The 12,456-nt window shown below is 47.8% G+C and overlaps 1 protein-coding gene across 1 annotated transcript; it reads left to right on the plus strand.

The window, feature by feature from the left end:
- The first annotated feature begins 524 nt into the window (after positions 1 to 524).
- Positions 525 to 6,749, plus strand: KLHL35 (kelch-like family member 35). Its single transcript, XM_010087913.1, has 6 exons — positions 525 to 1,414; positions 3,138 to 3,322; positions 4,022 to 4,140; positions 4,578 to 4,766; positions 5,350 to 5,538; positions 6,561 to 6,749. The coding sequence occupies exons 1-6, from the start codon at positions 525 to 527 to the stop codon at positions 6,747 to 6,749; spliced, it is 1,761 nt and encodes a 586-aa protein (XP_010086215.1).
- The last annotated feature ends 5,707 nt before the right edge of the window (positions 6,750 to 12,456 follow it).

The following is a 12,456-nucleotide window of genomic DNA, read 5'->3' on the forward strand; positions in this document are numbered from 1 at the left end:
AGGTTGAGCAAGTGATGGATGAGGAGGATGGGTCCTGCTGCCCACATTATCAGTGTGAACTGTTGGAGCTCAAATGAGAGAAGCCTGCTGTGCTTCATTGCACTTGCTTTATGAAAGATTTAAAATCATCTGGAGAACAAACCTAGCAGAAAGGTATGTCAGATGTAGACATCTCTTTTGGGCAGGTCATGTCATAGCTATCTTTGGCAAGTCTCAACCTCTGCTGCTTTATTTTCCTGTAATCAAACATCTGGGGAAACATGGTGGATAAGAAAAAGTCAAAAGTTTTTCTACTGAGATGGATTTAGACTGGAAATATCCTAGTGTCCATGACTGCTGTGGTTTGGAGGAAGTGTTGGTTATGGAGGAGGAACCATGTGTGCAGATGAAGGGGTAGGGTCTGACTATATTTTTCTGGAATCTCTGCTTCCTCATGGCACCGAGGAAGATGCAGAAACCATGATGATGTTCGACATGGCAGTCAGATATAGTTCTCTTGTCTCCTTCACTGCTTCTCAATCAGGATGCATCGAATGATGAAAGAAGAATCAAGTTTTGGGACAAGCAGCCTGGAAAATGCGACACGGGACCCAAACAAAGAAAAGTTGCACATGAAGCTCTGCAGTGGGTCCTGCCATGCTGAGCAAATCCTCCAAACGTTAAACTCCTACCGGCAGAGCGGCATCTTCACAGACGTGGTGCTATTAATTGATGGACAAGAATTCCCCTGTCACCGTGCCACTTTGTCAGCCAACAGCACATATTTCCGGGCCATGTTTGGTGGTAATCTCAAGGAAGGCCACCAGGATATCATTAATATCCAGAAGATTTCTGCTTCCACCATGTCTCTCCTTCTTGACTATATGTATGGAGGAAACATCATCATTCAGGAGGACAATGTTGAAGGCATCTTGGAACTGTCTGACTTGCTGCAGATCTCCAAGCTCAGAGATGCTTGTGTCACCTTCCTGGAAGGCCAACTTCACCCATGCAATTGTTTAGGCATCATGAAGTTTGCTGATTCATTCTCCATCACGTCCCTGACAGAAAAAAGCAAGAGGTTCATGCTGGAGTGTTTTGTGGAGGTGTCATGTCATGAAGAGTTCCTGGAGATGGGTGTGAAGGAGCTGGTTGAATATCTGTCCGATGAAGAGCTGGTGGTCCCCAAGGAGGAGGTGGTCTTTGAAGCTGTCATGCGTTGGGTACGGCATGACGTACCTGCCAGGAAGGGAGCCTTGAAGGAGCTCCTTGAGCATGTGCGTCTGCCCCTGCTCGACCCCACCTATTTCCTGGAGAAGGTGGAAATGGATGGACTCATCCAGGACTCCAAGGAATGCATTCCGCTACTGCATGAAGCCCGCAAGTACTACATCCTCGGGAACGAGGTCAGCTCTTTGCGATCAAGGCCCAGAAGGTAAAACTCAGCATCTTCTTCCCTAGACCTGCATGGCTTAAGTTGATGATGTTCTTGGGTTTTCTTTTTTTTTTTTTTCTTTTTTTCCTTCAATTGCTTCACTTGTGGCATCCCTGTTTCCAAAATGAGGGCATTGGAGATGTTTGCCTGGCTTAAAGGATTCCTGCGAAATTTATCCTAATGCAGGTCCCACCTTCTTTTGTTGGCAAGTGCTTTAGTCACACTGTCCTGTGCAATGATGCTCTCCAGATATGTGTCCAGACTACGAGCAGGAAGGGATGTTTTTAGCTCTTTATTTCTGGGGTAGAGCACTGTGTTGAGACCTGTCTTCCATTCCCAGCTCTGCCACTAGTCTGCTCTCATTTCACCTGTTTTGATCTCTCTCACCTTCTCCAGGCTGTCTGCAGGGTCAGGAATTTATGTCCAGTGAAAAAAAAGTAGGTGGCTACTGAGGCATCCCCATTTTTTTTTTTTTCTATTGATTTGCTGATGGAGAGCAAGAAGATAAAGAGATGCTGGCCCAGGCAGCTGCCAGTATAAAGTGGAAGAGGCAAAGCAAAAATGATTTATAGGGTTGGGTGTGTGTAGAAATCTGTCCCTTTTTGTCTATGTGAAGTTTGGATTTGATCAGCCACATTTCAGGTATTTTCTCTTTCTTTGTGGTCCCACTGGTCCCTTAGGGTGTGCTTGGTAAGACTACCGATGGAAACCTCTGCTCTGGGGTGGGTTGCTACATCAAACCGAGTTGGTTTGCAAGGCTCCTCATTTTTTTCAAAAGACACCCATGACCATGGGGCTGCAGACCCAGGTTCTTGTGCTCTCCTGCTCTTCAGGTTTTTTTGCTGCTCAGCAGAGCAGAAGGATGGAGGTGGCCCCAGTACACCTCAGAAGTCCCAGCCTGTAATTTAGGGCATGTTTCTAAATGGAAGAGATGGTTTGACACATCTTCTCTGCGCTGAGTACCACAACAAGCTTTTATATACAGAACTGCTCAACGACAGGGTTTGTGGTGGCCTCCTCAAGGATGCAAACAGCTAAAATCCACTGGGGACAAATCCCACCACCCAGACATCCACATTTTACCTCCCTCCTTTTACAGCTTTGGTCTTAAATGAATTGTCTCAGTTTGCACAAACCATGGCAGAGCTGGGGATTGGACCAAGTCTTTCAAATCCTCTTTCACCCTCCTCCTTCCTCTCCCCTCCCCTCCTGCAGAGTCGTTCCTCTCTTGCCACCTACTAGCTGGCAGGATTTTCCTTCCCCTGCTGTCTGTCGCGTCTGCTCGCTGCTATTAGGGCTGGAGAGAGAGAGAGAGATTTCCTGGAAACACTTCTCTCTCCAGGCAGAGAGCTTGTTGCAGGCGGGCTGCCAGGAACAGCTTTCCACGCTTGTGGTTGTGCCTTAAGGATTAGCCTCGATTGTGCTGGAAGGGGGAGGGCGAGTGGCAGGAGGCAATCTCATGAAGGACTTTTAAAGGTCGTTCCCATTTTCTTTCCCTGCACAGTTTGGACCCCCTCCCACCCAGTCTGGGAGGTGCCTTTGATTTGAATGCGCAGACAAAAAGGAAGGTGGAGGAGTGAAATGATTTGCACAGAAATCGGGAGCTGACGCAGGAGAGGATCCTGCTCTATCCATTGGACTGCCAATGTCCTAGATAGGATGGGAGGGATGATGGAAAGGAGTAGCCTGGCCCAGGGATTTACCCATGCCTTTCATGGTCTAGGTTCATGGAGCTGGCAGAAGTCATCGTCATCATTGGGGGCTGTGATAAGAAAGGTCTTCTGAAGCTGCCCTTCACAGATCTCTACCACCCAAAGAGCAGGCAGTGGACAGCCCTCTCCAGCGTGCCTGGCTACACCAAGTCAGAGTTTGCTGCCTGCACACTGAAGAACGATGTGTACATATCAGGTGAGATACCCTGGACCAGATGGTCCCCTCCTGGTTGCAAAGAACAGCACAAAGGCCAGGTTGGATGAGGCTTTGAGCAACCTGGGCTAGTGGGAGGTGTCCCTGCCCATGGCAGGGGGTTGGAACTGGATGATCTTTAAGGTCCCTTCCAACCCAAGCCTTTCAACGGCTCTGTGACCTCTGCTTGGACAGCCACTCCTTAGGTCTATTCACTAGGACTCGTTCACATGCATCCCAGCTCTGGAGCAAAGTCACTTCTTGGTGAAGTTCATCCTTAGATGGTTTGGATTTTGCTGTCCCAAGGAAAAAAAATCACCTTTGAGGAGGAGGATGGCAGTATTAAAGAACCTTTCCCTCCTGCTGGGCATCTGTCCAAAGTGTTCAGCTGTGGAATGAGCTGGTTTTGGTGCTTGATGTCAGAGAGGGTTTCCTAAAACATCGGAATCGCCTCCCTGCTCCTCACTTAAAATATAATGCCCAACAGATGAGTTCTATACAAGGGACAGAGCAGTGTAACAACTACCTTGAAGTCCAGACAGTATCTCCCTTGGGAAGCTGAGTTTACGTGGCCATAGCCCAATAACCCTATTCTGGCCTAAGTTGTTCCATTGCATCGAGGAGCTGTGCAATATTGTGGTGTAGTGATGCAATGGGGCTGTCCTTGGGATCGCACCAGCCCTCCATCCCTCTGTTTTTCAGGAGGACACATCAGCAGCAACGATGTTTGGGTGCTGAGCTCCCAGCTGAACGTCTGGATCAAGGTGGCTTGTCTGCAGAAAGGCCGATGGAGGCACAAAATGGCAACACTTCAGGGCAAGGTAAGCAATGGGCCAAATTTTGGCAGAAGCCACGTGGAGCACTGTCTCCCACTTCTCCTACTGCCCAGTACAACGAGAAGCTATCAGTGTGTGTTTGTCTTCTGGATCATTTAGAGATGATTTTGATGGGGGAACAAGTAGGACATAACCAAGATGTCATTATTTCAGTTGGGCATGTGTTGTCACCTGAAGTAGTCACAAATGAAGCTGTAGCAATAAGATCTACCATTGTGCAAGACTTCTACAGATGCCTGTGGAATGGTTTGGGTTGGAAGAGACCTTTAAAGGTCATCTAGTCCACCCCCAAAGTTTTACTGTGGCTTGATGGCTGTCTTTCTGGCCAAGTTCTGGCCTCTCCTCATATATGCCGTGACAATGCAGCTCATTAGATGAGTCCTGGAGTTTCTAATCATCTTGCTTCGCTCCTTTTGTGGCAGATCTATGCTGTGGGAGGTTTTGATGGGTTTTACCGCCTCTCCAGCGTGGAGTGCTATGACACGTTCTCCAACAGCTGGACAACCTTGGCCCCACTGCCTCAAGCGGTGAGCTCGGCGGCTGTGGTCTCCTGCCTGAACAAACTCTACGTCCTGGGCGGTGCTGTGGATGACACCGCTAACACTGACAAGGTATTGCTGGGGCACCAAAAATGGGCAGAGACCTAAAAAAGAGGTTTGCCAGGGAACGTGGAAGGAAATGGAGTTATCCGTAAACTACAAGGGTGACTTTTTTTTGAAGACTAATGAATGCATTCATACATTAAAATGGAAGTCAGTGAGACTCAGGGACCAGAAAGGGAAGGTGTCAGGAGTTGACGGTATATTAGGCGTGGTGTCAGTAGAGCCTGTTCTCCCCTTAAGCACCAGAGGAACAAACCTCTGACACCGTGGGCATTCGCTTTAGATAAGTAGCAACAGTGGTAACAGCCTGGAGGAGACCTCTGCAAGCCAGACATGATGCTTCTGGTCTCCTGAGCTGCAGGAAGAGCCATCAGTGCTTCTCAGCTCCATCTCTGAACACTCAACCATGTATTGTCTGGGTCAAGGGAATGCTAGAACCCCTTGTCCCTCTATTCACTGCATTGGTCTCTGGGTGTTGAAGCTGACATCTGTGTTTCTGTCCCCATGCAGTTTTCTTTCTGGTGCCTACCAGCTTCATCCAAGCAGGGAGATTGGTAAATTCATGTTCCCATAGTTACGTTTCTCCTCCCAGGTCCAGTGTTACGATCCCGAGGACAACAAGTGGACGCTCTTGTCTCCCACCCCTTTTTACCAGAGGTGCATCAGTGCCGTCTGCTTGGACAACATCATTTATGTTGTAGGTGGACTCCTCAGTAAAATCTTCAGCTATGATCCAAGGAAAGACAACTGGCGAGAAGTGGCCACCCTCCCTGGGCCTCTGGTAAGGAAGAGGTTTAGGAAAGAAGCCCTGAGCCTTCCCTGTCCAGAATAAATGCAGCCATCTGTGCTTTGGTGAGATTGAAGGCAAGGAAAATATACTGTGGCTTTGGCTCTGAGTGTGCAAACATGACCTCTGTAGAGCAACTCAAACATATACCTACTTACCATCAGTGTCCGTACTGCTTGGAGGATGTCTCTACCACAGCAAACCCAAGATTTCTTGCTGAGGTTGGGTCTACACTAGCTGCTAATGACAGAGGAGTGGATCTGTAGGGTGAAACCATTGGTATTGAGGACCTGTCCTCCACACTGTGGAGTCTCTAGTCTGGTCTGTGGACTGAACACGGACTGGTGGTGGTTGTGTATCATGGTTTAGTGTCACCATGGTTTTGCACTCCAAAGCCATGCTGCAGTTTGAGCTGTGGCACAGTGAAGTGGAATGAATGGACACATCCCCATCTGAGTCAAAATGCCCATGTCCACGCATCCTCATAAGTGGCTTTCACAGGGAGGTGCTGGCTGGCTTTCTGGGCTCTCTGTGTGCTTGTGAGTCTGTGCTGTGCCTGGGGGACTGCCAGAAATGGCAGTGGTCCCCCATCATTGGCTTGAGGCATTTCGAGTGCCTAAACTCTTATTGAAACAATATGATTGGAGCCCACCAAGAACCAGACCTCGCTTATCTTAGAATCATAGACTGGTTTGGGTTGGAAGGGACCTTAAAGATCGTCCAGTTCCCCCCCTCCACCCCCCCTGCCATGGGCAGGGACACCTCCCACTAGCCCAGGTTGCCCAAAGCCTCATCCAGCCTGGCCTTGAACCCCTCCAGGGATGGGGCATCCACAGCTTCTCTGGGCAACCTGGGCCACTGCCTCATCACCCTCGCAGGAAAAAACTCCTTTTGCTCCCTTCTGCTGGGAGGTGAGAGTTGAGCCCATTGCAATGACTCGCACCCCTGCTCAGCCCCCTTGCCTAAAAGCTGGGGGGCTTGTTCCTCAACTCTTGGGCTTTCCTTCTGCTTTCCAGGAGAGCTGCGGCCTGACAGTGTGCGGAGGGAAGATTTACATCCTGGGTGGCCGAGATGAGAATGGGGAAGGCACGGACAAAGCATTCACTTTCGACCCAGCGACGGGGAGCGTGGCGCAGCAGCCACCGCTGCAGCGCTGTACCAGTTACCACGGCTGTGTGACCATCCTGCAGCGCATGAACAGATGACCACAGGGCTCCAACTGCATCCACCTCCCACCCAGAGCCTCCTGTTGAGACAGCGGCCATGCAGCATGTGGACAGACATCTCATCTTTGTGTGGGGAAGGGCAATACAAGCCATCGAAGATGATGCACTCCAGCCAGCCCCTGAGCAGCCTCTGTTTTGTTTTTTCCTGGCCTCGTGATGCCGGTGGCTTTGATGCTGATCTAGGTCAGAGGATGAAAGGGTGCTGGGCTGCATTTAGCTGCATGGCAGTCCTTGCCAGAGCTGGATTCAACTATCCTTGCAGCCTCTGGGACTACTGAATTTGACCTTTGCGGAGGTTTTCCTGGTTGTAGATTAGAGTTTTCTGTTATGTTGGCAACAGAGGCTTGCTGTCCTCCCAGGACATGTATTTGCTGCTTTCTGATGCCTGAGACTGTTGCAGTAACAATTACAGCTACAGGATCCAATTCTTTAGTTAAGCTGTCATATATTTGTGCATTTAGCTCTTTAGAACCCTGTGTCAAACCATGGTGGTGACCTAAATGTCCATAAATGTCCATGAACAGTGGACACAAACTAGTCCCATTACAATGAAGAGCTGAGACTGAGCCTTCAAAGCCGATATCCCAAGAAAATTTCTCCACTAAATCCCCAAAAGCCTGGTTAAATAGTCTCAGCTCTCACTCCATTCTGCACATGCTGTATGAGGGTCTATTCCCCAAAAGCACAGACTGCTGTCCCTTTTCATACACATTTTGTGGTTGGACTGCTGTCTTGCTGTGTCTTTGTCATTGAGGACAAGCAGACCGTGTAGCCAAGAGTTTCTTCGTTGGAGAGCAGAGGTAGGGCAATATTAACGTGTAGGAATTAAGCATGAAGACCTGAAGTATGGTAGCCACGGACATGCATCTGGCTCATTTTGGCTCTGGAGTTTGCTAGCAAGTATTAAAATAAACTCAATATTTAACAGATTTGATACAGAGTCCCTGGGAGCCCGAATGCACAGCTCATTTGGAGGGCAAGCATTCGATTACACAGACTGCGTTGCTCCAAGCCAGTTGATCTCAAGTCTATAAATAATCCTGAGCACATTTGATTTGGTGGAATAGCCACAGCTTTTGGTGTCGGCGTCTTTAGCCCACGTCTGGAATTGATAATTTCTGATGGATCCATGCAGATGTTCACGCTGTCCCATGAGGGACTTAGTTGCTGCCAAATGTAGAGAGGGGGTCTCTTAAAAACTCCCATCACTTGTACATTGCAGGGTGCACCCCTCCACAGCAGGCTGCTGGCCGGCTGCTGTTTTCTCTGCACCTTCCTTTTCTCTCCCAGCGATGACTTTTTCCTGAAGTACAGAAAATGACAATGTCCACTGCCCCAGATACTCCTTGGGGTTTTTTAGTTGTGTTGTGCTTGTTTCCCCTATATAGCTGGTTTTTATGTGGACCTCTTTAGTACTTCTGTGTTCTGTCAATTCTGGGAAGTTCACCTCTTCTTCTTGATGTTATCAGGCTTACTTGTAAAATATGACATAAAAAAGTCCCTGATGAAGAACCAAAATGGGCTGTAATCGGGGCATGCTGATTTACTCTTAGGGTGGTGCAACACTGGCACAGGTTGCCCAGGGAGGTGGTAGATGCCCCGTCCCTGAAAACATTCAAGGTCAGGTTGGATGGGGCTCTGGGCAACCTGATCTAGTGGAAGATGTCCCTGCTTACTGCAGGGGGGTTGGACTAGATGACCTCCATGGTCCCTTCAAACTCAAACTATTCTATGATTCTATGATCTCCTCTTCTCTTCCATGGGTAGAGAAGAGGATATGAGTGCTGGTAAAAGACAATTTTCTTTGCAATCAAATTGCATCCACCACTGGGTCTTTAACGGGAACGGAGATTTCAGGAGAAACCGGCACCTTTCCTTCGGTTAAATTGGCACAAAGGAAGGCATGAGCCCATCAACCCACGCTGTGATAGCCTTCAGGGCCAGAGAGACCTTCATCCTCCTATAGCCTGATTTCCTGAGGACCACAAATCACAGTCCATCTCTCCTCCCCTGTTCTCCCTGTGCCTTCAGCAGTTCACCTCTTTGGTATGGGCACCCCTTCAAAGTGTGTGGCTTCAGACCCTGTAGCTCCACCTTGCCCCATGATTCATATGGCCAAGGTGGTTCTTAACTTTCCTCAAACTGTCCCGTTAGCACGTCCCCCCTCTTGGTCTGCACTTTGGAGAACACTGCTGGTGTTCAAGAGAACGAGCGCACCCAGAGCTTGTAAGGGCAGGCATGGAGCAAAATCTGCTCGGTTGAGGATGGTGAGCAGCACGAGGAATCAGGACTTCCTGATTGAACATCCTCAAAAGGGATGGTCCTCATGCCAAATTTCTGCCCTGCCTAAGGTATCTAGAACAGGACTGTGAACACAAACATATTTTGCTTGGCTGCTCACAGATCTTTGTGCTCTTGTTCTTGAAAAAAGCATAGTAACATATTTGGATGTAGCAATAGCCTTGATAGGAAAAAGGAAGAGTTTTCCTGTTGCACTTACAACTTATTTTTCCAGTCTTTCCTGGTTTTCCTAGTGCCTCCTAGGAGTCTCTTGCTGTACTTCACACCTTGTTCCTGTAGAAGTAAGCACACTTAAAAGGGCAGAAGATATTCTCATCACCTTTCCTGTGTGTTTTGACACGTGTGGTGGGTTGCACTAGGTGTAAGGTGGTGGTGGAAGTTGTGATAGAAATACTAAAACGTTTGCCTCATTCTTGATCCTGATATTCATTATATCACCGAAATGTGTTTGTATTTTCTAAGGGCTATGAGCTGTGGACGTGCAAGGGAGGGTTAGGGAAGGAATTTAGGGTGGTAAATAAATAGGTAAATAAACCCATGCAAGGGTTTTATTTAGAAATAAATACTCACCTTGGCTCATAAGTGCTTTTGCTGCAAGAATTTCATTTATGTGTATTGCTTTGCGGTATTCTAAAAATATATTATTGATGGAGTATCAGAGGAGCTTTGGGAGCACCCTCCTTGAGGTGCCTCAGCCTTTGTTTGGAATGCCTGAATTCTCAGTCTAAGTAAGGAGGAAGTTCAAGGTGTTGCTTTTTGTGTGCAGGGAATGATATCTATTAGATGGGGTCATGGCCAAGTCAGTGCAGAGGTGTTGGATCATTCAAACTCAGCTGAAGGACGCGGAAACTTGTACTCATATTTTGGCATGATGGAAAGAGCATTTCCAGAGAAAATGAAAAATTCTTTGTCTTGGCTGATTCTCACTTTTCCTTGGTGTGACAGAAGAACAAAGTGTGAAAATGTGTGCCACTACAATCTGCTTCAGTTTCTGAGAAGACTTTTCTCAGACGACACGTAAAGCACCACAATGTAAAACACATTGCTGTGTTTACAGTAGTGCATAGACTTGCCGTGGGAACTCCGTATAGCAAAAGATGTAGAAGAAAGTAGTGATCACCTGCAAAGCACGCGTGGTAGTTTCAGCTTTATGTATTTAAACTTTTAAAAACAAAATAAATTACTGCTTTTTTTTTCTTTTTTTCAGTCCAAACCAACCACTGTCAAGTCGTTCTTAAACCACCCCTTCTTCCCCTCATCCTTTTGGTTTTCCTGCTGCCTGTCTCAGCAGTTGTGTTATTTTGGGTGTGTTTGTGTTTTGGATGGGAGCCAGAGGGATGAAAAAGCTTTTTGTGAACAAATCACATAGATGGTGTTGACAGCAAGATTTCCAGGGACTTTTGTCCATGACACACAAACTAGAAGAATTATAAATACCCTGGAAGGCAGGGCTGCTGTGGAACTCAAGCTGAACTTGTTGGTAGACTTTGCTACCTAGTAAAAAAATGCTTTTTTCGTGAAGTCAACTTGCAACCAGGCAAGAAACAAATGCCACCCAGAGCTTGAGAAGGGTTCTGTGGAGCAACATCCAGAGAAGGATTTGGTGGCTAAAGTGGAGAAGCAGCTGAAATAATTTCCAGTGTGACACTGTTAGCAGAGATGTGATTATGGGATGAGCGAGCAGAGGGGTGACACAGAAGGCTGCATTGGGTCACTGCTGTCACTGGGGTGGAGGAGGGACTGTGGGAGCAGATCTGCTTAGTGGAGCATGCGAAAATCCTGAGGAGCAGAGTAAAGCCATCAACATCATTCAGGATAAGGATTGCATTGTGCACAGTCTGTGATATTTAGCAGAAAGAAGGCACAAACAATTTTGATACCAAGTCCTGATGTGTTGGGAGTCATGTAGGTACCTTCACAGACGCTGCTGGGTCCTTCAGTTCCCCAGCAAGCAAAACCCAACTGTGGAAAGATCAGGTCATGGAAATCTAAGCAAGGGTTTATATACCAGAGCTGAGGCTCATAAGTTTCAGCTTTCACCCATCAGAAAGTCCAGTGTACTCATCAAAGATAGAAACTGGAGCCTCCTCCAAAGTCCCTAGGGAGAAGGGCCCCCTCTAAAGAGAGTCAAGCCCCTTGCCTTAGATAGTCAATTAGAGCAAGATGAGTAGCCCACTGGAACTGCCTCTCACTCTTGGTGGGCTTGAGAGAGACTTTGATGGCTACTTTGAAGTAGTAGTTCTCCTAGAGGAAGCCTCTCTTCTACCCTTCGAGTCCTCTACATCAAGACTAGATGCATTTTTGAAAGAGATGTTTGAGTTCTACCCAGATTATCACAATTCTGGGAACTGTGATAAATGAAGGAGAAATTATAGCACTCGTCTCAAAGAAACTTTGAGCCTGCTGTTGCATGGAGTGACATCAGCTGCCTCCAGCTCTCATCTGCTGTGGCATCATGGAGAGGGCTGTGCTTCATCAGGAGGCAAGAGACATTTTTCACCACCCAATGCTCTCTACATAATGCAAGGCTAAGATAGTTGCATTCAGGCAAAGCTTTCTTATGGGAGGCTTACTCATGGCTTACTTGTAGGAGATGACAACAGCTCCCACTGCTTTGCCATGGGCTGGGGTTGGTCTACACCCACCACTGACTTCCACAGACTTAGTCAGAGACCACCTTTAAGACTGCCACTGACTTAGAATCACAGAATGGTTTGTGTTGGAAGGAACCTTAAAGATCATCTCATTCCAACCCCCTGCCATGGGCAGGGACACCTCCCACTAGCCCAGGTTGCCCAAAGCATCATCCAGCCTGGCCTTGAACCCCTCCAGGGATGGGGCATCCACAGCTTCTCTGGGCAACTTGCCATCTACCTGTGACACTATCACTGGTCACAGAAACAATTTAATCCTCTCACTCTCCATGCTGCCGTTTTACCTGTCTTAAATCCAAACCTTCCTCCTCTATTTTGGTCATATCACACGTAGGCTTGGTCTCCACTTGCCCCATGACATCCCCTACTCCTGTTCCTTCTTGCCCGACCACTTCAGGCCTGATGCATGTGCTGTCTCTAATAAATCCAGTTTATTTGCTCAGATGCTAATTGTTGTTTTTAATGCACAGAGCTCAAAGAACACCTCCCCAGCATGCATGTGGCATGGCACCACTATGCTCCAGCCCCTGGAGATGCTGAAGCTGTCTTTGCATTTAGCTGTCCAGCTGGCAGGAGGTGATAGCATCGTGGGGCAGGAGAGCACAGTGCACAGGGATGCAAGTCCCATCTGAAAATACGAGGTAGTGCTGATTAACTCAGATTAAGCGTCACAATAGCCAGCTGGGAACTGGTGGGCAGAGATAATAGCAGCTTCAGTGGCTGTCTCTCTA

Source organism: Pterocles gutturalis, unplaced genomic scaffold (assembly GCF_000699245.1).
Source record: "Pterocles gutturalis isolate BGI_N339 unplaced genomic scaffold, ASM69924v1 scaffold35841, whole genome shotgun sequence".
NCBI lineage: Eukaryota > Metazoa > Chordata > Aves > Pterocliformes > Pteroclidae > Pterocles > Pterocles gutturalis.

Bases quoted from the DNA above. Each gene is read 5' to 3' on its own strand.
- KLHL35 (XM_010087913.1), top strand. From the start codon at position 525: ATGCATCGAATGATGAAAGAAGAATCAAGTTTTGGGACAAGCAGCCTG. The intron at 3,323-4,021 runs GTGAGATACCCT...TCTGTTTTTCAG, and splicing joins GAACGATGTGTACATATCAG to GAGGACACATCAGCAGCAAC. The intron at 4,141-4,577 runs GTAAGCAATGGG...CTTTTGTGGCAG, and splicing joins TGGCAACACTTCAGGGCAAG to ATCTATGCTGTGGGAGGTTT.